The 24,263-nt window shown below is 40.6% G+C and overlaps 2 protein-coding genes across 4 annotated transcripts in view; one reads left to right on the top strand and one right to left on the bottom strand.

Annotated features, from left to right (window-relative positions):
* LOC116490372 (cohesin subunit SA-2-like) overlaps window positions 1-7,517 on the top strand; it is a 62,984-nt gene extending 55,467 nt beyond the window's left edge. Inside the window, exons 29-32 of one of the 2 annotated variants that reach the window (XM_032189501.1) lie at window positions 1,101-1,291; window positions 2,296-2,464; window positions 3,498-3,588; window positions 5,273-7,517. In XM_032189501.1, coding sequence (XP_032045392.1) covers window positions 1,101-1,291; window positions 2,296-2,464; window positions 3,498-3,588; window positions 5,273-5,278 — 457 coding nt within the window. In that variant the 3' untranslated portion in view covers window positions 5,279-7,517. Of the gene's footprint in view, window positions 1-1,100; window positions 1,292-2,295; window positions 2,465-3,497; window positions 3,589-5,269 lie in introns of both variants that reach the window. The other variant, XM_032189491.1, reaches the window with a different exon arrangement.
* An 820-nt stretch (window positions 7,518-8,337) lies between these two features.
* The window catches only part of PPP2R3B (protein phosphatase 2 regulatory subunit B''beta), a 48,511-nt gene continuing 32,585 nt past the window's right edge, over window positions 8,338-24,263 (bottom strand). For both annotated transcript variants that reach the window (XM_032189471.1, XM_032189480.1), the window contains 8 exons: window positions 20,829-20,915; window positions 20,255-20,411; window positions 18,117-18,165; window positions 17,001-17,090; window positions 16,114-16,289; window positions 12,413-12,531; window positions 12,222-12,328; window positions 8,338-8,635 (listed from right to left, as the gene is read on the bottom strand). In XM_032189471.1, coding sequence (XP_032045362.1) covers window positions 8,491-8,635; window positions 12,222-12,328; window positions 12,413-12,531; window positions 16,114-16,289; window positions 17,001-17,090; window positions 18,117-18,165; window positions 20,255-20,411; window positions 20,829-20,915 — 930 coding nt within the window. In that variant the 3' untranslated portion in view covers window positions 8,338-8,490. The remainder of the gene's footprint in view (window positions 8,636-12,221; window positions 12,329-12,412; window positions 12,532-16,113; window positions 16,290-17,000; window positions 17,091-18,116; window positions 18,166-20,254; window positions 20,412-20,828; window positions 20,916-24,263) is intronic.

Raw genomic sequence — 24,263 nt, 5'->3', positions numbered from 1 at the left:
CCTTCTTTCCTTCTTTCCTTCTTTCCTTCTTTTTTGCAAAGCAAATGAAATGTCTGATATTTTCCAGGCCACTCTCTTAATCAAAGAAAAAATAATATACTGTACAGGCTGGTGTTAAAACTGTCACTTTTGGTTTTGCTAAGGTAGGGTCTGTTTTAACAAGATGGGGCTTGATTCTGAAGTGATGAGCTGTAGCTGAAATGTAGTGAATACCCAGTTTCTAATCCTGAGTCAGGCTGTGATTTTGTTTTCTTATTGTTGTGACGTAGGAATGGATCAGAAAAACTGTGTCAGAAATACCCTATTTTTCAAAAATGTTTGAAGGGGACCTCTTTGCTCCAGAAGGGCTGGTAGCCTGGTGATTAAGTTATTCACCTGAGACTTAGGGGGGTACAACGTCAAGTCTGTGAATCGAATCAAGCAGAACAGGGATTTGAAGCAATGCTTCCTGCGTCCTGTGCATTGTCACAACTGAAGAGCTGTTAACTGCTTTTTTCAGACACTCAAAATCTTACTGTGAACCTGCGAGGATCGGATTGGGGCTGATATGATATTCCAGAGAAGTGTTTTTATTGCTTGTTCATTTAAAAAAAAAAACAAAACGACAAAACAGGCACTTGTGGTGCAAATACCCCGCTTCCTGACCTGCTGTGCTATTGAATCATGAGGAGTGTCTGTCACCTGGGATCTCCTTTTTGTGGCAGTCCAAGAGGCAGGAAAGGGCCCCCAGGAAAAGTGGCATGCCCTCAGAGTGCTGCTCCGTTCAAGCTGCCCCTGGCAGCAGCAATAGGCAGTGACTTCCTACGTGGGGACTTCTTTTTAGAGACTGGTGTAATTCTGTAATTCCTGTGAACCAAACGTTGTCTCTAATGCTGAAATTCAAGCACTCTCTTAGCTTTGAAGGAATTTGCATTATAACTATTCCCATATTTCAGAGATGTCAGACAAGAGAAAAAGGGTGTCTTTTCTTTTCACTGCATTGACAGTTCTGTCTGCACCTTTGGACAGTAAAGGCAAAAAGCCTTTCTAGCAAAACCTTCCCTTGATGTTGACGGGAAGGATACTGAGTTTTTTTTATGCTTGCTTTTGTTTTTCTCCAGGTATGCTTACTTACAGAGGTACGCAGTCGAGCCGCTGCCTTACAGCCGAGACGAATGGCAGCCGTTGATCTGGTACAAAAACTCCTTACTGGCCAACGAAGATGAGGAGAGCTCTGTCCTCGGCAGCTTAGGGGAGTGGTCCCAAGTGGGCACCTCTAAGGCATCTTCTTGCAAAAGGAAATTGTCGAATGGTATGGGAATGGGGCTGCTGGGAATCAGCTGTGCTGGCTTTGTCCCAGCAAAAATGCACGTCGTGCTTTGTGTTAGTGGTGCCGCAGTGTGTTGGACCTCGTGGCCTCTCCAGTTGGAACCGTGGTGTTTGCCTTCAGCTTTACTGCCAAACGTTTTTAGCTGTTGTTAAAGGTCTCTTCGTTACTCAGTTGGAGGAAGATTGGTCTGGAGACCTCGTGTGAGCCAAATTCAGATGATCTTGAATTGAGCTCTGCCATTTGTCTGTGCCACTGGGGCTTGGCTCGGTGCTTTCAGCTGTTACGTTAAGGGCGTTGTTGATTTGGGCCCTGTGGGTGACTGAGAAAGGGGCGATATTCCCAGAAACTGGTTCGTGTCTTCAGCCCAGGTAGTCTGGGACAAATCATTCTCTGGGTTCTTTCTATCTGTTGAGGTTTCAGGGGGTCTAGCCTTCTAAATTGGAATCATATTCCTAACTTAGTGAGTTACGTGGGCTGCTCTCACGGACTTCCAATCTGTAAAGACATGGTGGGGATTAGTTATATGTAGTACAGCCACAATGAAAACAGTTGCCAGTAAAACTCCTAAGTGCTATGGACATGTGCAGGTCTATGGGGAGGAAAGGGAATTTCTCCCAAAGACCTTCAGTTTCTCTCTCATTCTTTCTCAGAATTTCTCTTGTTAGTGCCCTGCCTTCCAAAACCTTGTCCTTTTGTGTCCAAGTGGCCCTTGTCTAGTGAGGGTGACACAGAGTCAGCAGTGCTGGTAGCACGAAAGGACTGGGGCTAAGATCGTAAGCCTACATTGCAAAAATGATCGGGGCAAATTAAATTGTTTTTCTTTTGTGTGCCTTTTAGTTGCAACTTTCAATAAATGGCTGCTTTGCCCCAAATCTCTCCTTGAGCTTGGCTTCCGCTGCTCCCCTGCAGCGGGGACGCTGCTGTTGGAAATGCCCAGCCTCTGAGGGCGAGGTTGAAGAACGGGGTCTGTTCGCTGTCTCCTACAGGGTCTTTGCCTGAAGCCAGCCCTGCTGAAGCAGCAAGCCAAGATCCAGCCTTACAGCCTGCTTCCCAGCTCACCTCCGCAGCAGGGAAGAGCAGAAAGAGGCTGAAATCTCGAGAGACGAACTCGCAGGAGCATGTGCCACCCCCTTGTCCCGGCGGGCTGCAGCAAAGGTACTGGCGAGATATCTTAGAAGCTCTTTCACGTGTCCCAGTGCTGGGAGCTGGGGTCTCTCGACCCACCTCTGCTTCTGCTTTTTGCAGTCCTGCCATGGGCAAAGCGCAGTGTTGTGCGAGCCGTGTCCCAGGGACAGGCTGTGTTCTTCATTTCCTCGGGCCAATAGCTGCATTTGCTGCCTTGCCCTCATCGTTCCCCACTGCCACGGAGCTTCCAGTACTTCTTGGGCAAATACCGAGCGTGTGGGGAAACAGACAAGGCGGGAGGAGTTCCCTGTCCCACTTCTCTTGTCTCTGGTCCTGATCAGAGGCCTGTGCTGTCAGCTGTTCCCTGGCTGTGTGGTGCAGCCCAACGCTGGGTGTTTTCTGCACCTCTGGAAATGAAAGAGAGAATTCTTGTCTCTGCAGATCCGTTGTTAACTGCTGTGTTGCTGGTGGCTTTCTTTTAAAGAGCTGCGTGTCTACGTGCAGTGTGCACACACATGGGAGTGGAACCCACCAGAACTGGATGTAAGAGAGGTGTTGCAGAAGTAGCAAGCCTTCAGTCTACTTCTGAGCTGTGTAAAGAGCTCAGAGTGCTCAGCTGGGATAATGTCCTGCAATGCAATTCATTTATTGAGCTGGTGGGTTCCACTTCCCATGTTGGCAGGGTAAAAGCTGACACACAAATCCCAGAAGGAGTACACGTGCTTTTTCAGGTTTTGGGACAGTTTTGGGACACCTGTTGAATGGACCTGGTGAATACTAGTAAAATAGAACAAAAAAAAAAAAAAAAAGAAACATAGGAGATTGTAGGTCCAGCCTGTTTAAATGAAGATATTGTTTCTGATCTGCCTTTTTCAGACATTCCTCAGAGCACCACCTATGTCATACCTAGGCAATACTGAGCCAGAAGCTTTGGGCTACCTCCTGTGGGTGCCTCAGCAACAGATTATGATGCATGCACCACTCTGCCTTAATAAAACCTGCGCAACGTATGACTTCCCTCATAAAGTTTCTCAAGACTTAGCTTTTTTTTTTTTTTTTTCAGCGAAGGTGAGATTGAGACAGATGTCTCGATGAAGCGACAAGCGGGAGATAAAAGTGAAGATGCCGATGTTGATGTGATTGATGCAGACCAGGTAATTTCAGATTGGGTTTTCCAGCTCTGTGGACAGCTGTACTTGGGGTGGGTGAACGTGAGTTCAGAACCTCGTGAGTACCCACCTGGCTGTCGTGCTCATTTTGTGGCCCCTTTTAGGCTGAGGAAAGAAGTTCTCTCCCCTTTCCAGCTGTGTCTGAGGTCTCCTTCTTCAGGTCGTTTATTTGCGTGCCATACGGCAATTGGTAGCGTAGCTTCTGGACACCCTTAGGTATGTTGGAGACCAGCTAGGACGCGTTACGAGGAAGATCCAGTTTCCTTTTCCCATACTGCGAAGCTCCTTAATTAGGAACCCTCTGCAGCTGCTTCATGTTACTGACACATTGCAGGGATGGCATTGCTGCGTGGCCTGGAGGGAATGTCTGCCTCAGAGGAGGTGTGCGCGTTGTGCTCCCGGCCATTGATCGCTGTGACTGGAGCGTCCCTTGGCTTTTGTCCTTCTCCATTCGAGGCTGTTGGGAGATTAAATTGTCCTCAGGCCAGGTGGGGATTCAAAGGGAAGCACCTGAGCGTTGTGGGCTCGGGGTGACAGACGGCGCAGCCCCGTGTTATTCTTGAGGGCACCTCTGGGGTCAGGTAGGAGTGTGGCCACGCTGCAGCTGCCTGCCTGGGTCTGAGCGCAGGTGGGCAACGGATCCTAGCAGCAGGGAAGGGCTCGTGGCCCTGGGGCAGCCGAGTGCCAAGGGCTCAACCAGGCTGCTGCACACCACGGGCCTCGCAGCACTGCCTTTCCTTCCTCCCAGGGTTTGCTCTGTCAGCCATTGCAAGGGCCTGAGTGTTTCTGTTGTTTTTTTTTTTTGCATTTCCTCCTGCTCTCTGAACTTGTAATGTGTTACAAACCCAGGGTTTTACTTTTGCTTGAGGACTAGAAGGAAAGAAAGGACTTCTGTGTTTTCTTCCAGTTGTATGCCTGTTAAAATGTAAAATACTGGTTTAGGCAATGGGCTTGGAGCAGCTTTTGCTGAAGATAGATAATAAAATAAGGTAAATCAGCAGACCAAGGTTGAAATTATACAGAAAACAGACAGGCCTTTCCCTGTCATTCATTTTCCGGGCTCCATGTGGCGTAGAAATACCTCTTCCCTTTTGTGGCAGCCAGTGTGCTTTCCGAGAGCCACCTATGGCTGCGTTGCTGAGTGGTTAGAGGCTGCACAGAACCACGGAATGGCTTGGGTTGGAAGGGGCCTTACAGAGCATCTAACTCCAACCCCCGGCCATGGGCAGGGACACCTCCCGCCAGACCAGGCTGCCCAGGACCTGGGCTCGAACACCTCCAGGGACAGAGCTCACCACCACTGCCTCACAGTGAAGAATTTCTTCCTTATATCTAATCTAAATCTCCCCTCTTTTAGTTTAAAGCCACTATCCCTCATCCTCTCACTATCTGCCTGAGCAAAAAGCCCCTCTCCATCTTTTTTATGAGACCCTGTAAGTACTGAAAAGCTGCAGTGAGGTCACCCCAGAGCCTTTTCTTCTCCAGGCTGAACAGCCCCAACGCTCTCAGCCTGTCTTCCTAGGAAAGATGCTCCAGCCCCTTGGTTGTCTTCGTGGCCCTTTAGCCTGATATTCAGACATCTCTGTCCTGACACCTTACAAGCTGCTCCTCTGTGATGTTTTCTTGATAATATGAGCCTGACTAATGTGTCTTTTGTCTGGTCTAGAAGAGTTAAGGTGACAATGAGGGGATAAATGGAAGTGAAGAACACGCTACTACTGCTTTCTGCCAATTGCTGAAGTGAACAGTGCGGTTGTGACGGCATCAACCAAGGCAGCAGGAGATGCACAGCAGCTCAAGGCAAGTCTCCCCCTGTAGGCATCCACCCAGTACCAGCTCCTAGCACCGTGGGTGATTTCTCCACTCTGCTGCTCATCAGTATCACTGCTTTGGCTGGTGGCGTGCTTCTGAGGTGTGGAAGCAGCAACCATCATTATTGCTGCACTTCATCCTGGACTTCAGTGCCCTCGTGGATAAATTCCCACCCCAAGGATCGCAGGCAGGGTACTGACAAACACTCAGCGACTCTGTGAACTGGATGAGACAGAGACGAGGGTGCTCAGCTCAGAGCAGCGCCCTGCTGGGTGTGAGAGGCCCGAGAGGGCGATGTGCTCGTGCCCTCGCACCCCGTCACAGCGCAAGGAGCCTGGCCCGGCTGTGGACAGGGCCCTGCTGGGTGCCGGATGGCGAGGGACGCGGCAGGGCTGCTCGCTTCCTGCTTGTAAGGTGCAAATCGTGGCTCACAGCGTCTGAAAGCATTTCTGAACGCCAGCGCTCACAGAAACAGGGCTGGTTGCCGTTGGGGATCAGGACACAGTCTCAGGAGACTTGCAGCAACAACACAACAGCGGACCAGTTGATTCAGTATTTTCCTCTGGAATAAATCCGTCATGCACAGCAAGCACGTAGTAGTTACTGGGGATATGAAAAGCTTGAAAAGACAATGTAAATAGACTGTAAATACAGCCCTTCAGAAGCAGTCTTTCCATGACAGGTTTGGAAACGTTCTTCACTCGAGTGCTTTGTTACTGCTCCATGGAATTGTACACTGCATTAATCCTAAAAGCTTTTTTAAAATTTTAATCTATGTATATATTTTGGATCATGACTGTAAAATAAACTGTATAACCGTTGCTGTCCATTAGTACGGAAGGTGCATGCGACAGTCCCACAGTGACTGGAGAAAGCCCAGCGGTGCTGCTGGCCTCTGGTTGGCCCTGTTATTAAATGCAGCGGGAGCGCAGCTCCCAGGAACGTGACTGCAAGCTGTGATCACTGCCGAGGCAGCGGGTGTGTGTTTCAGATTGAGCAGTGATGTTCCCCTCATCCCCCCGCAGTGTGGATCTCAGCCTGGCCCCTCACAGTAGGCAGCGTGCAGCTGCACCAAGAACACAGGTCTAGGACCGCAGGCACAAGTGCTCTCAAACTTTTGGGAAAAACCATTAGGGATGGGAACTACGCTTCAGGGGAAGGTACAGTAATCATTCTTCGAGGAAGAAGACTTCTACAGCAACACACTCATTTGCTCCATTAAACCTCTGCACATCCTCTAGGAAAAAAGGGCCTTGGATATCAAATGTATAGTGAAATCTCTTCACTCCTGCTCTCTATTAAAACACAAAGCATCAATCATGGCTACAGGTTCTACCATTCACCATGGCTCTGCTCTGTTTAATGAATTGTGATGAGAAAAGTTTTGGCTGCTCATCTACAGCTGTTTCTGAGAAGCCAGCTCCCAGCTGAAGGGTTTGGGTAGGGAAGATTAGGATGCCACAACCTCCCTGATGCTCAGGCTCATCAGCCAGAAAGCCAGTTTGGCATCTTTCTAACAGCACATTTGGCGAATAGAGCTTAATAAATGCTCTGTATAGAGCTTAAAAGAAATGCTCTGTATATCTTCAGTGGTTGAAAATGTAAGAAAAACATGGAAGTAGTGAAAGGTGTCTGCATAACACTTAGAGAAATTTGACATTCATACATTCCTATTAAAGGTGGCATAATGGACCACAACATTATTTCTTCGAATAATGTTCTAAGGATTTTAATGACTTTATTTTTTTTGGGTGAAGCTGTGAGTAATGAACTCCATTACTGAAAGGTCCACAGGTTTGTAAGTTTGTAAGTCTCAGTAGAAGGCCATGCGATGAGCTGAGGGCACAGACTGCTCCGTACCTCCTCCAGCTGTGTAGCATCACTGCCATGTGGATGGGGAAAAACCTGCTAGAACTCATCTGCTTTGAATATGCAGCTTGGTGTAATTATCTAACCAGACTGCATACATATGGAACCCATAGCTTAAGTGGTTCTTTCAGAACTTAATTGGATGTAGTACATAACAATTAGAGCTGTTAAATTACATGTATGAAAATCTTTATTTCAAAATACAAACATGATTTTTAAACATTTTAAACAGATCTACACTGCAAACAAAATAACTTACATCTTTTTGTACATTTTTTTCAACAAAATCTGTTTAACAGTAAGAGTGAGGCAACAATTTCAAGCTGCTGTGACACTATGAATATCCATGGAATGTGTCAATAGCAAACAACTGAAGGGGAGGACAGACAAAAGCACTGAATGCCCACAACAAATTAGTGCACATCACTGATCAAGTAACATTTATACAAAGGATTTAAAAAAATTGGTTCCTTCTACAAGAAATAACACACTCGTTTTGGATCAAGTATGGACACTAAAACAGACTGCACTATTTAATAGTATTTTTATAATGAACGTCAGTGAAAACACTGAAGTTTAAAGGCCAAGCAAAGTTAAAGTTGGGGCAAACAAGGACTATACAGAGAAGAGAAGCAACTTGTTTCAGCATTAGTCTTCCTTATGCACCAATATGCTCAGCTTGTCCAATAAAACTGCGTCTGTAAGTAAGAGCTGGGTCACACGCTCGGTCACGTCTCCGACAAGGCACAAGAACCCTAGCGCTGTCTGTGAGCACATAAGCATTGCCGGCCAGGTAGAAGTCGTCTCCTTACCTCCCTTAGCAAGGCAGGAATGCCTCTCTGCATAAGGGACGGAGACTGTCAGTGCACCACTCCTCAACTTAGAGAGAATTACACCAGTTCTCTTAAAAAACAGTAGATTACTCTTCTCTAAAGTCAAATATTGTTATTCTTCCAAGAAGGAATTATGCAACATCTGTAAATAAATATTTTAATCAATTTTAAAAACTATAGACTATTGAATAAATACAAAAGTTTCATCATCCCATACAAATGCATTTCTTTTAAAAGGTAGTCTAGTGATTAAATATTTTTTTAAGCACAAAACTAAGCTGACTTCCTGGAAACAAACCCCACTGAAATGTGTAGTGTGTAGCAGACCTGCTGCAGACTGTCCCTTCTCTTCTGCAAGTGTCGACCGCAACAGCTACTCAAAGTCCTCTTCATAGTCATATTCATCCAAGTCTACATCAGCCAGGTGTGAAGGCATTTCAAAAAATGGTCTTTTTTCCATTTGATACTTCAGGACGTTGGCCTTCTGATGGTCTACAGGATTCAGTTCAGCTTCGTACCTACAAATGAGCAAAAAAAAAAAAAAAAAAGTTTAGATACATTGGGAAGTGCCCAAATGTCCCAGCACTAACAAGGCACCTGCAGGAAGAACATCACTTCCAGTGTTTCATATTTTCAGGAAATAAACAATCACATGCACCACAGTTTCTGCAAAAATTAGTTCAATTTGAGCTGGTTTACCAACAAGTTCTGCATGTGACAGAAGAGTGAAATACACACAGCTATACTGAAAACAAAATGCTCTAGTACATAATGCTGTAGTGGACTACTCTTCAGTTAGACGCTGTCAGATGCAAGATTTATGCATCTGACAGAAATCCTGTTTTTTTTTTTTGTTTTTTTTTTTTCTCCAAGAAAGCAGAAATTAAGCTGGGTTAGGAAAAACAACATTCCTGCAGTAGATGCAATAAAACAAAGAACACCAAAAGCATTAATAAAATGGGTATGAACACAAGGAAGTGATAGCAACCGTGTATTTAAAGCAGAGGCTAGAAAGCAATTTGTTTAGTGAGAAATTACTGATAATCACCTGCTGAACATGAAAATGAACAGATGGATAATGAAATGTTTAGCTAAAGTCAGTGACAGCTGATATTGAAAAAGGATCTGCTTTGGCATTGCCTAGATGGAAGCAATCAGAGTCACAGAATGGTTTGGGTTGGAAGAGACCTTAAAGCCCACCCAGTTCCAGCCCCCTGCCATGGGCAGGGACACCTCCCAGCAGACCAGTTTGCCCAAAGCCCCATCCAGCCTGGCCTTGAACACCTCCAGGGATGGGGCAGCCACAGCTTCTCTGGGCAACCTGTGCCAGCGCCTCACCACCCTCTGAGTAAAGAATTTCTTCCTAGTATTTAATTAAACCTGCCCTCTTTTAGTTTAAAACCATTCCCCCTTGTTCTGTTCCACTCCCTGACAAAGTCCATCCCCATCTTTCCTGTAGGTACTGGAAGGCAGCTGTGAGGTTTCCCTGGAGCCTTTGCTTACCCAGGCTGAACAACCCCAGCTCTCTCTGCCTGTCTTCATAGGAGAGGCGCTCCAGCCCTCTGATATGTGGCCCTCCTCAGGACTCATTCTAATACTTGCATGTCCTTCTTCTGCTAGGAAAAACAGAGCTGAACACAGCACTCCAGGTGGGGCCTGACAAGAGCAGAGTAGAAGGGGAGAGTCACCTCCCTCATCCTGCTGTCCAAACTTCTTTTGATGCAGCCCAGCACATGGCTGGTTTTCTGGGCTGCGAGTGCAGATTGCCAGCTCATGTTGAGCTTCTTGTCAGCCAACACCCCCAGGTCCTTCTCGTCACAGAGCTGCTCTCCATCCGTTCTCCGCCCAGCCTGAATTTGTGCTTAGGATTGCCCTGGCCCTGACGCAAAACTATATTCTATTCTTAGAGCAACACACTGATTTTCCTGAAGGAGTGTATTAACACGGTGAAGGTAAACACCTCCCTCCTCCCCTCAAGTTTTAGGGTTATTAGGATTCTGTTTTACAGAAGTTCTACACTGTCTGAAGTTCCACAAGTCTGTAATACTTGACTGTATAAACCTCTAAAGGCAACAGTGCCTATGCCGTGGAGAAAATCTTCATGGAAATACCTGAAAAGGTAAGTGTCCAAGAGCTGTTAGCAGTCTACTGAAGAGGGAAGTTTAAGGTGAATTTTTAAATATAATCTGGAAGCTTGAAAAACATGTTGCATTTTAGTTAGTTTTGTTCATTTTATGCATAAAGCTATAGAACCATGGTTTCAGATACACCTTGAATAGATTTATGGGAAAGAACAAAAACAATCTGAGGTAAGCATACTTGCAGTGAATTTTGTGGCTTTCATCTTCACTAAGAGCAGCCATCTTTGTCAAAAACATCTGACTTTTGCAACTTTGTGTCTCAGAATAGACAAAATGGGATTACCACTTTGCAACAGCAACAGTGTTTTAAAACAGGAAGGTGGAAAGAGACAACTACCATGACAGAAGTAAACAGACCAGTGGAAAAGAAAAAAAGAGTAAAACCACAATGTTGTAAAATGTTTCAGGAAGTGGTTTTAATTAAGATAAAAGATGTTCAGATTTAAGAGTATTCAAGTCTTTTCTAAAGCTATTCCTGTCTTGAGCCTGGTCTCTCAGGCTGACCTGCTGATACACTGATTTACTGCGCTTTATTACGTCCACCAGTAACTTCAAGTTTTGACTCTTGATAGTTCTAACTTGTTAATTTTAGAAGAACATTCTAAAAGGAGGGCCAAAAATCTGAATCCATCACTGGTTTATAAGAATCCCACTAGTTTTATCAGCTGATTTATCAGAGTAACGCTTCACAGCCAGCAAGACTGCAGAAGCTACTCTTTCTTTTGATGCATCAAATCTAAGCTATTACACTCTGCATTAGTGTCAGACGAGTATCAAAAATGCAAATACACATTCTACACCTACCACAAGCTTAGCATAAATTAAGCTTTAGAGATGGAAAGATAAATGCAATGAAGGCTTAATATTGACTAACTCACAGCAAAACAAAACTTCAGTATTTTTTTTGGCTTGTTAATTCTGTAATATTAATCACTTCTGGGGAGGCTTCGACAAAGAGTTAACAGTGTGATGCCCTCACTGTTGAGGAGACTGGGTGACAATTCTTCCCTCATATGCTTTCTTTTAAGAAGTTTTTTGAATTTAGTTTCTTGAACTTAGTACGTTGAGAAGATTTTGCTTGCATGTTTTACAACCATAGAATAGTTTGGTTGGAAAGGATCACCTAATTCCAACCCCCCTCCCAAGGGCCGGGACACCTTTTAGAACAGTTTCCTAAACATCAAGCCAGTAATTCTCTAAATCCTTGCCAAGAACAACAGACATTTTAAAAATGAATATTGCTGTCTGGCATAGAAGATGATCTTGTTTTTCTGATATAGGGAAAGCAGGAAAACGTGTTTTCTCTAGACACGTCCCTCAACTTAAGGCCTAAAACAAGTTAAAGTTGTACCTTTTTACTTATCTTTTTAAATAATGAAAAGGTGAAAGGCAAATTCAGGATTTTGGAAGCAGAGCTTTAGTGCTTCCACCTGAAAACAAGATTTGAAAACCTGACTCCAAGTACAGCACGATTCCAAGAGGTTCTGGAAGTCGCCTAGCAAATTGAAAGGAGTGATTCTGAAAGAGCAAGAATTTTCATGTTTACTCTCACAGAACAATTAGGAAATACTTTAAGCCAATATAATTTTTAGTTCAGAACTCAGTCTTTCCCCCATAAAACTCTTAATGATGCTCTTCATTGACTCAACAAGCTAGAGAAACTGTGTTGTATCATGTTTAGCTGTGAAGCTGTTTAAAATAATCTTTCCGCTGAAAATTTGATGTAGGACCTTTTCTTTGACAAAATTCGTGTGATCACGAACTGTCAAAGAGTATTTCATTCCAGACACTTTCATTCTAGATACAAGGGAGGTTCTAAGGGAGGTTCTTTCTGCCTCACTGGGCACATGGCTAAACACAACCAACAACAATGATCTACAAAAACAGCATTAACAGTGGCAGTGATTGTGAGGCTCTGAATCAGTAAAAAGGACTTGTGCCAGCTCTCCTGCGATGTTCTTACCCGTCATTCCACTGGTCACTTGCTGCCTCTTCTGCTACCAAGATATCATACTCTTCAGCAGCATACTTCTCCCAGTCAGACAACTCTTGACTTTCGCCTTCACCATCCTAAACAATCACATTGCAAGTTATACAAAGCTGCATTAATCATTAAGCACGTAGCTAAAGAGACTTTTACAGCTTCAAACTCACCCGTAACATAGAAAATTGATCTTTCTGTTCATGGTCGAGGTATTTTTCAATGTTGAAAAAAGTATCAAAAAACACATTTGTCAACTTGCATCTCTTTAAATCATGCAGAGTAATTTTTCCTGTAAACAAGATTAAGAGAGAGGATAATTGTAACTCTAAATATCTTTTGCCAAAAACTTTTGAATAATATTCTTTCTTAAATCATCATCATGCTCAAGATCATTTGCTACTGATGCTCAATGCAATAGCAGAGGACTGAAAAGATGAAATACCTACCTAGAAAAGTGTCCTTCAAAACAGACAAAACCTTTAAGTACTTCAGATTTTTTTCTGTGCTTTAGCTATCACCCTAGTGAAGCACTTCCTATTGAAGAAGTCTACCATACCTAGATTTGAAGATCATTTAAGCCAATTGTCCAAGCTTCCTATGAGACAGAAGCCTTCAGAGAGCTAGCCATTCCTTCCTAAGAAGTGTTTGGGTAGCAGGTAGGAATCTCCTCTTTCAGCATCCCTTTCTCTTCCCTGAATGAAGGAGATTCCCCCTTTTTTTTCCCCTAAATTATTCTGCATTATACAAGTGAAGGTAATCCATCTCACTAAGCTCCTTCAACTCCTACTTGAAAAATAATTTCTATTTGGCCCAAAAATTCCAGCATCTATTTTAGACCTGAGCATGTGACTGTGCTTCATACGAGTGAATTTTCCATAAAAGTAATTTGTCTCATTTGTCTAGGCTGACCAGTATTTATTGTTTGAGTGGAACGCAAAGCGTTCAGAAGTATTTTATTTTATAAACCGACCCTTCAAAAGCCCAAAACAATGGATCTGCTAAGTGTTATAAGTATTTGTCATGTTGCTCAGAAATGTTACCTTATTTCAAGGCTGAATATTAAGCTTCTGCAGAAAGACTCAGAAATGCCAGACATACAAGGAAAGACAGATGGCTGTCCTTAAAACCCTCCTTTATTAATTCACCTTATATATGGGCAGTCTTCTGTTGTCAAGGAGTAGCTAACTGCAGATGTTATGGAAGAGCTCAAAAGCCAGACTTACAACAGTGTTTCCTCAGCAGAGCATCCCATCTTTAACAATGTATAACTCAAGGGCATCAGAGGGAAGCAGAGGTCTTTGAATCTGAATCCCATTTGGAAATGATTGCCACACATCTGCCACCATCTGAGGAGCCCTCGTGTATTCTGCCTGGCTTACAGCTGATGCTCCAGAACAACAAATCCCTCACGGCACCTGTGTCGTATCTGTCAGACTGCCACAGATGTCTGGTGTATCGGGTCATCTCAAGTGGCAGCATCTCTCCACAACCAAGCAACTGATTTGAGTCCTAGTTATATAAGCTCCCAATTTAAGTTAGATGCCTATATTTGGTTCACTGATTTGCTCTCCAGTTTCCATTTACTGCACCGGGAGCTTCACTACTGCTCATGCAGACACCCACACTGTCTCTCAAAGACCAACAGGAACAGAACGAAATTGAAATTGCTAGATCTACGTCTGTACAAATTCATGAATTCGGATTTTGGTACAAAGCATCCTTTAGCAAATTGTATCACAGTGCAGCTACATGTTATATGAAGTTACCTTTTTGTTTCAAATCTACCAACTGAAGTATCAATTGCCAAGGCTGGGTTGTGTTAGAAAAATGGATGAATCCTTTTAGTAATCCATCTTTTTAGCAAAAACTGTGTGACATGGAAAACAATCAGCTCTTTATGAGTAGCTTTTATTTTTGTTGTCCTAAATAACTCTTCTCTTGGTTGAGACCTTTCACAGCCTCCTTTCATCAAGTTCATCATATGGATCAGACACGCCAATCTTGTTTCATTTCAAATGCAGAATTGAGGCACCATCAAAAACATCTGCCTTTCAGAAGCACAACATACAAGACTGGAAGGACACTTTAAGTCTGGGATGTTACTGTAGGCAAGCATATAACAAATGCTTTCTTCAGAGTTTATTTCAACTTCTGTAGTTCTCCCTGACCCCCCTTGCATTACACATTAATGTTGATGTAGGACTCCATTCCACTGATATCTAGGACTAGGCTTCCAGCCAGAACATACTTATTACAACTTTTTCTTTTTACATTTCTAAAGGATGTAAAATGATGATAAATGAGTGTTTTTACTTAGCAAATTCATTTCAACTTGGTTGAAATAATGTGAAGCTTTTATTTCTTTAAAACTAGTTTTGAGCTATTTCAGTTCCTTTGGCATGTGAAATTTACCTCCATAAAAGATAAGTGTCTTTTTTTCAACAGAGCTAAGTTTCCTGTAATTAAATGTTCTTAATACTGGAAAGAAGGTGGGCAATAGGCAAGACTACATATTTTTATACACTAGCCATAATTTTATGAACGGTAAACAGAGCTACCCTTTTACACACTATTGAAGTGATACTTGAAATTCAAGTAGGCAACTCAGTGCTTCATCTACAAAAGTGCATAAGTGTGAGACACTAGCACAACATATTTGATAGACAAAAGAATAAGCATTCAACAATTTCCTTTTACCACAAAAAACAGACAATAGTATAAGAGTTAGACGTTATCATTCCTATCAAACACTTCAAGTGCAAATATGCAAGTTCTACATTTGTTGCAATGCAGACTCTGTACAAGAATAGCAATTAGAGCATAAGCCAAGTCCTTTTACACACTGAAGTTCACATTAAAAAGCTTAGCCATAATAAGGATTATTAGTGTTAACTATAAAGGAGTGTTCAGACATTAAATTCAGATGCAGGTTGACCTCAGTTGTCCTGAGTTCAAGAAGTCCCTGAAGACCAATCCACTGCTGATAGAACAGTTTTATCAAACTCAAGACAAATAGCAGAAACAGCAGAGGTAGAGGCCATGAACATGCAGGATGTCACTTTAACATTACAGTAATATGTTTATCAAAGCATTCAAAACACTTATAGTACAGAGCAGCACAGAACAGCAATTAAGAAACAAGCGTCATGCTCCATTATAATTTTTTTTTTTTTTTTTTTTTTCCAGGCATAAAATGTAAGCTTGGTTTTGATCAGCTAAAGATCACGTGTCAAATGCAGGAAAGTAGAATGCAGGCCTATTGAAGGTTCAAATGAATGTAGAAAATGACCAACAACTATGGATGGTTTAAAATTCAGCTACCTCTAAGACCATTGTCATGAATTTCACAGAATCACAGAATTTCTAGGTTGGAAGAGACCTCAAGATCATCGAGTCCAAGATGATCTTGGACTGATTTCCTAATGGGAGTTTAGGCTTGTAACCTAAAAGAAGTCTGATAATAATGATCTATAGACACAAACACCATTTAGAAATTGCTCGATCTGAAGGAATCTCATTTAACTGAGTTGTGGAATAGGTAAGCAGCAAGTCAGCAGAACAGTCAGGAGCATTTCTTGAGGGCATCACCTCAGGCAGCAGGAAAGATTTTATATGAGACAAATTTGGGCTTGTAGCCATGTTTAAGATTTCATGGAATTTTAAAGCAGTATATTGTGTATTCAATTTTAGTGTGGAAATGAATGCCTGCCTGTCCTTGGAAGACCATTCAATTAATAAACACTAATAGGCTTTAGAGACGACCACCAAATAAAGGTTTATTCTTGGTATAACCAACTGATTGCTCTTAGGGGTAACACTAACTCCTAGCCCAGAGAAGAAGAAGTTAAAGAATGGAAAAGAATTTCATTACCTTCATATTGTGGCTTCACGAGATCCAGCATCTGGCACAAACAGTCTTCAAATGGCAAAGGTTCTATGGCCATGTTATCTAATTTTTGGCACTGCTCTTCATAAAAGTACTCCAATTCATACATAGACAAAACACCATCCCCATCAAGATCCATGCAGCGAAACCAGTATTCAATGCTGAAATTATGTATTTAATAACAAAGAACTGTTCACACAAACAGTTTTAAGAATTTATGATGCTTGTTTTAAAGGCTATGCTACTTACAGATTTAAAACTTAAGACTACATTCTGTAATACCATAGGAAGTCATTAGACAAGAAACACCTATTGTGATAAAAGCTTCTGGTAGTTGCCCTACCACACAACATTTGCATTTGAAAACACACTTTAATTGTGAGGGGTAAAAAAAAGGAAAGGACTAGAACATATAGCTTTACATAAAAAAAATAATCAAGGGAGCCAATGGAAAATTAAATTGTGCATCAGAACTAAGTTCTTTTTTCAAATTGAACAAGCCAATAATGCAATAAAATCAAGCAATAAGTTTGCGAATGTTCTATAGCTAGTGCTAACTGCATAGCTCCCCAAAGCCACTGGCATCAAGAAACACCTGTGGTTTCCTTTTATGTTGTTGTCAATAACAAGCAACATATGAATAATAACATGTAGTTAGCTTGTTAGAAACCACTGAAACAGATCTTTATACCAGCAACAATAGAACAACACTAAAAAATAACAATGATTCAACCAACTGAGCCAGTTTCCCCAGTCAATTTTTATAGTTCAGTCTCTTCTAAAGTTCTATCTGAGCAACAGAAATCTCCCCTTTTTAGGGCTAGAAAACCAATAAAGCCAGTCTATTTCTGCTAAAACAAATTCACTCTTACCTAGTTGGTGTCTTCTTGTCTTCTTCAGATATCAAAAACCAGACAAAGTCAGCATAGCTTATTTTTCCATCTTTTTGTGCTTTTCTACCTCTTGACAGCCGATGTGGGAAAAAATATGGAGAATTTATTTTAAAACAGATAGGTTTTACTAGAATTAAGGAATATTTTCCCTTGGTGCTATTAACTACATTTATCTCCCAAAAGATGCATTGTTTGAAGGAAATATGTCAGTGCCTATGGTCACTCAGGATAAGGGAGCTTGTGAGCTCTGTTTCTACTGCAATGGATATTTAAAGAGGAAGGTAGTAGAAGGTGGACAGCACTCTGTCTAGAAGAAACAAAAGTTTTACTTATCTTCCTCAGCTAGAAGTAGTGTTGGAATACAAGTATAAAGATAGAAATGAAAAATATATTAAGTGTATGTGACAAGAACATAGTTATATCTGTTTCTACTCATACTACAGAACATAGCACCCAAATGTCAGCCTCTCTAGCAAAGAGTCAGGTAGGCAGTTAATAGGCATGTTATATTTAATTCCCCCCAAAATTCCTTTTTTTGCTGTTATCTTTATGATATCTAGAAAGATACAATGTATGTTTTGTCTTGCCCAAAAAACTCGTGATGGAATGAACTGTAGACATGCCTGCCAATGTCTATACCATTCATTTCAGCTTTTGTTATTTCAGTTTATTGTTAACTTTCTAGCTGCATAGATCATATAGATTCGTTTTTGTAAACTTGTTATGCAAGTGTTCATTTTATTAGTAGTAGTTAAAAAGCCCAAATCCCTTTGAAAATTCTACAGGTTAGAGGGACAGAAAGACAATGCCAACATTTTTTCCTCCCTCATTCCCATCCCTGCTATGCCATGTAATAGCAAACAATGAGTGTTCATATGGATAAAGAAAGAAGAGTAAAGATTAAAGAGTAAATCCAATCTTGGATTGAGCCAGAGATTCCATGAATACTCTCAAGTTTTAACAACAATATTAAGTACTGAAATTCAATGTTCTGTTTCAAATGAGGTCATTTTATCCTGGGAATAATCACACACAATTTAACCAGCAAGCATATAAGTATTAGATTGGATTTAGATCAGTATACAAAATAATTACCTTGTTACTGCTCCTGAGAAGATCCTCTCTATCATTCTACTTGATATTGCTGTGAAAGAAGGGTTTAAAGTTCTGTCAGTTATGTACAAATTATTTTTGCTTTGTACTGTCTAGTTGAAGAGTTTATTGGAAACCTCACATAAACACACACCTGTAAGAAAGATCAACTCTAGCACTCATTAATCCCTTTGAGTTCTCTCGGAAAGGACGACTTAACAGTCTCCAGAGCAAAGCTAGAGCCGAACAACCAGCTTTGAATTCAGACTTGATACAGAAATAGTAGCATAACAGAAGTAATGACTGGCTGATTAGTAAAACATCATTTACTAGTTCTAAGACAAGTAAACAATGTTTTCAAGTACCATTAGCTTGTGACCCTGCTTTTGGCAAAGGGCCAAAACAGAATTGCATATTAATGCATAATGAGCATACCTAGTTGATTCTGACATGGGTCTATTTCTGACATGGTTGTGATTCATATTTCTATTTTGAAACAATTCCAGGGATTTTTAGATACATGTCTTAACTGAACACTACCCCTGTAAGGGACATGCAGAGCAACTTGAGGAATTTGTGGTAGGCACTCAAAGCAGCATACAACCCTATTCTCATAGAAGCAGAATTACTTCTGATTATTCTAGCTCTCAATTCCTTTTTCAACACTGTAGAAATACTGATAATTTAGCCAAGTGGTTAACCATTCAAACTGGTCATCTGTTTTATATACTTTAGAAGATGCCACCACCACATTATTTCAGTAGGAATATTGGCCCCTACTAACATCTATCTGCAGAACTGTAGGATTGCCAATTTGTTTCAGACATATGCTATCTTCCTATCTAGTTTTGAAACACTGAAGTTGCTCAGTCTTTCCAACAATACCTAAATACTTCAGTACTTTCTTTCCATGCTCTTTCCACATGTTTGATCTAATTTTAAACCAGTGACAAGAAAGGAAGGGATTGATGAATGTAGATTTGATTTTTACACAAAAATAGAAGCTTTTATGACTAAATCCGTGTATCAGGTCCATTTTATGCTCTTATTTAGTCTAGGTCTCATCAGACAGCAACTGTTAAGCTTTAATCAATATTTCTAGGCTTAGAGGATACAAAAACAGTGCAAAATAAACTGCCTGTGGCCTGATATCAGTTCTGCTTGCTTTCTTACACTGTACCTACTAAAGCAACCTCTCAAATGAAAAAAGCTTCCCTTCCTTGGTGTGCTAAAGTATAGACTTCTGCAGGCAAGCTTTCAGAAGCTATCAGAATGCTTTTTGTTCCTTTTTAATGCAGCATCATATTCCTTAGTCACTTAGCATTTAAGTAAGCTTTCTAATCCTGAAGAGGACAAAGATGACAATAGACACAGCAAACAGAACAAGAAAACACAGCAGTTCCATAAAAGCTACAAGAATATTTAAAATAGGTGCAAGTATACAAGACTATAGGATCTCAAAGTCATTGTATGTTGTGAATGCAGAAGAGGTAAAGCCACTAAATGGTATTAAAACAAAATGTCCTGCAGCTGAGTCAACAAAACCTTAAAATAAGCAAAGCAACAACGTATGTTTGCAAGAATCACAGAATAACAGAATCATTTAGGTTGGAAAAGACCTCTGAGATCATCTGGTCCAACCTTTAACTAGCACTGCCAAGCTGACTGTTAAACCATGTCACTAAGCACTACATCTACACATTTTTTGAAGACCTCTAGGGATAGCAACTCAACTACTTCCCTGGGCAGCCTGTTCCAATATTTCACAACTCTTTCAGTAAAGACAACTCTTTCAGTGAAGAAATTTCTCCTAATATTCAATTTAAACCTCCCCTGGCACAACTTGACGTCATTTCCTCTTGTCTCCCCTTCTCCCCAGTCAAGCCTACAGACTTTCAAACTTATTTCCTCCTCCTCTTCTTCACCACAGTCAGAATTTAAATTGAGGGTTTTCCTCTGATTAGGTATTGCTAGACACAAGATAGCATCGGAAATAACTTGCCCTACTTTATTTCCTGAGTAAGCAGGATGACCTACACCTACAGACTCATGAACGCTGTCCTTTGTGGCTAACCACTTCCTCAGGTGAAAGCTTACAGGTCATTTAACACATGTAAAGAAAGATGCTTCATTTGTCATACCATGATCATTATGTCGAGCTAAATCCTTCCGATCAATATAGAGGTCATGGTCTGTGTCCAGCTCCCAAAATTTGCAATAGATAACGTAGAAATGTTCATATGAGAAGTACTCTGTCAGCTGGTTAATATCAGCTTCCTCTTCCAATAATGCCACATTCTATTATCAGAAGGATAAGTAGAACACATTAAAGAATTTCTAAGACAGCTGCTGAGTGATCTGAGTTCTGATAACCAAACTAATTACTATTACCTAACAATATTTCAATGGATAAGTTTTTATCTTCAGAGACAGGGCACACCATGCAGAATGACAGCAAAGACTTAACAGAAAAGGTTGAAAGCTAATATGTCCATAGAAAAACGAAGACAGATTTCTGCTAATCAAATTTACACATAGACAGGTCTAGATAAAAGATGACATTTAAACATACTCTCCTGTATACGTGTTAATGCAATTTAGTCCCACTAGTTTTGCAAAAAGAAGAAATGCTTCTTACATTACTCCCTTAAACATTTAGTTAATACAGTTTTTAAACTTGTAGAAACATCTTGCAAAGCTTTAGATATTGTGTACCTGCAAAAAGTTGCTTTTCCTGAGCTCATTACAGGTTATTTTCCCAGACCAGGACCTATTTACTGTATAAAATATTCTCTGTATAACCTGTAAGAAAAAGAAAACAAAGAGGTGATCTTCAGTATGCTACCTAAGCACCCTCCCAAAAATTTGTGATCAAAGATAAGCCTTAGCTACATTACAGGACTCCGTCTTTCCCCAAAACTGAAGGGCTTAGAAGTCTGTTCTTTCCATTACTTGCACTTTGATGCTTCTGTTATGTCATGTCATATTCCCAAGCTACTTCCATCTATATCTAATCTAGGTAACTCTTACTTTGATGCTGCAGTACCCATGCCCCACACAGTGAAGCTGCAGAATATTCACAAGCTATCCAGAATTCATCTGTTGACAATTTCACTGCCTCCCAATCTTCTAACACTTTAGGATATCATCTGATAAACCCATTAATGTATCTCATGGCTTTGGATTTAAAAGACCCATATTTGCTATGAAAATTTTACTTCATAAACGAAGTGACAAACAAAAAGGGGACATGGATGCCATGACTTCTCAAGTCCACAAATACAACCAACCAACACCTAACAGGAACAATACTTCCTGCAGGTGGACAGACAATGCATCCCTCCCCCCCCATTTCATTCTATTTAAAGTTAGATGGAAAAAACTGACACTACTACTAAAAATAGCACAAATTATTTCTAACTGAGTAACAAAAAGCTAGCAAGAAATACACTATTTTCTATGGCAAGAGTGATACTGGAACCAGAAGCAAATTCATTCAGTTAAGTATCCAACACTTCTACTTAAATCAGTTTCACTGGTGGATCATTTTGGTAAACTCATGCATTTAGCATAACCTGCTTAGCTTTAATTTACAAACATGAGCCTTTAAAACACAATTTCTCTTAGTTTTTAAGTAAAACATTTTTGAGGTGAATACTGGATTCAACCAGATAAACATTCTAAATAATTCATTCATCAATAATAAAGTAGACCAAAAAAAATTTAAGATATTATCAACCGTAATTGCTTAACTGGAAATGGATTATACCTGCTGATTAGCAATGCACTGAATGTTGCATGCACAGCATTTTACTCACAACAGTAGTTATTAGCCAAGAAAGGCCACATTTTTAGAAATTTCTTCCTCTCCCAATAAAAACCTCTTTCAAACTAAAGACCTTTTCATTACCTCAGGTTTTAATTGAAGCATACCAATAGTTTAAAGACAACAACAATTTTAAAGTACAAACAGAAGAGTTTTGTTCATGATTCTTTAAAATAAAGCTTAAACTGTTGCATACAGTAAGCTCTGCAGCACACACTTTGAAAAAGAACAGCTGGCTCCCTAGATGTAGAAAGGAGAATAGACCAGCCTGCTTCTGAAACTTAATTAGCTCAATTCTAATTGTGAGTTTAGGGAAGGCCCATTTTTGGCTTATACTACAAAGCAATTTTTTCTAAAAAGGTTTTGCCTTAGCTTTGCAACTTAATCCATCTGCATGTCATTATCTCATCTGTTATACATTTAACTGGTCTAAAAATAAAAACAAAATTGAATGTTTGCTGGAGACAACTGGGAACAGGCATAAAAGACAGTTTTCTAAAGTGAATTGAAGCAGAGTACAAGCCAATTGTCAGAGAATTGCCTTCCTTACTAGGCTGCACAACGGTTTGTCATAAGGGAGAGGAAACTGTGGAGACTGCAATTTCAAGAATTCATAGTTAAGATGTACATACAACATACTTGCAGACTAAACGTAGTATCCCATTTGTCAGGACAAGTGTTTGTAATGTAATTCAGCTTTATCTTGAACATGTGCACCTAACCTTACCACTAGGCTGACCAACCAACCGATATCACTGCCTAGCAGACAGAATCAGTTGCTTCCATGGTTGAAGAATACTTAAACACCTGCTGCACTAAATTTATGAAGCGTATGTATGCATACACATGCACACACACATATATATATATACACACAAACTGCAAAAAAATGCAAAAAAAATGGTTCATTTAACTGCTAACTGGAATTAGCATGAACAGAGATTAAATATTCAACTACAATGCTTACAACACCCTTTAAAGCTTCAAGTAGCAAGATTAAGGCCATTCTGAATACAGGTGAATACATAAAATCATAGAATCATAAAGGTTGGAAAAGACCTCCAGGATCACCTGGTCCAAAATGCCTTACTTTATCTTCTAGAAGAGTCACCTATATTAGTAACAGTTTCTAGGACAGAGTTTTAGAAGGCTGTATAGGTCAATTTACCACTAACAGTTACTCCATCCTGAAACAAGACAAGAAATAACAGCAGAGTCCTCTTGCCATTTTTTTATCTGCAGAATGGCATTCCAAATATTCTTACTACATTATTAAAAAATACTAGCTTCTTTTTTGGAATTTTGATTAAATGTGGATTTCTCTTGAAACTATACTAAGTGTTGTCAGTAAAGTGCTGCCAGCACTGGTTTACTCAATATTGCTAGGCCCAAACCTACTCAAATAAGCTGTTCATCCAAAGAAAAGTAACTGGAAGTGGCAGGATTTTTTCCTTCCTTCAGCAAGCTTTCATGATTTTAAGCAGAGCAGGCTTTGATACAAACCACAATCCATTAATCAAGAGAACTACTCTCACAGGCAGAACATTTCCTCTAGTCACATTTGGCAAGAAGGCTCCGGGAGCTCATGTAATGATTACAAAAAGTAAAAACTAATACATCAGGACCTACTTGATAGGCTGGCAGTCTCTATAGGAAGGATAGGAGGAACCAAAACCAAACACTTCAAAAAGTCTTCCACATTTAGGTCTGGGTAAAACTATAAGCTGGATAAAACATGACCAACTCCACATGGTTTGTGTTGGTGAATATTCGTTAAACTAGTTTTCATGTGCACAGAATGAATGGAATGTCATTTTGTGGAGTTTTCATCTTTTGAGACTTCAGTGGAATTGGGTATCTAGTCTACAGCTAAGGAAATATAATGTCACTGATTTTTCCCTTGTGTACCTAAAGAATACTTCAGTCATGTAACTGCATGAAGAAAGAAATGGAGCTTTTTTTTTGTATAAAAAAACCTGCCTAGAAAGAAAAACCCCCAGAGAGAAAAATGGTAAGCAGCTTCAGTATTAACATTACTTTACTTGATGCTGAACATAATCATGTTAATATAGACTTTTCATTCAAAATTGCATTTAATTAATCGCAGAATAAGGGTGGGATTCTAATGAGTACAGTCTAAACCCACAATCAAGTCAGTCTAAGATAACAGCACATTCTTTGTTCAATGTTCATTAACTTATTGTACACTATTACAATTCAGTGTTTCTCTTCCTAGTATTAAGTTCACCACTTTCTACTACAATGCTAAAATAAATCAATTTTCTTTGTAATACCTCTAGTTAAGTAGAAATTAAGACTGACAG

The sequence above is a fragment of the Aythya fuligula genome, chromosome 1 (genome assembly GCF_009819795.1).
Source record: "Aythya fuligula isolate bAytFul2 chromosome 1, bAytFul2.pri, whole genome shotgun sequence".
In the NCBI taxonomy this organism is placed as follows: Eukaryota; Metazoa; Chordata; class Aves; order Anseriformes; family Anatidae; genus Aythya; species Aythya fuligula.
This window is presented reverse-complemented; position numbering and strand designations above follow the sequence as displayed.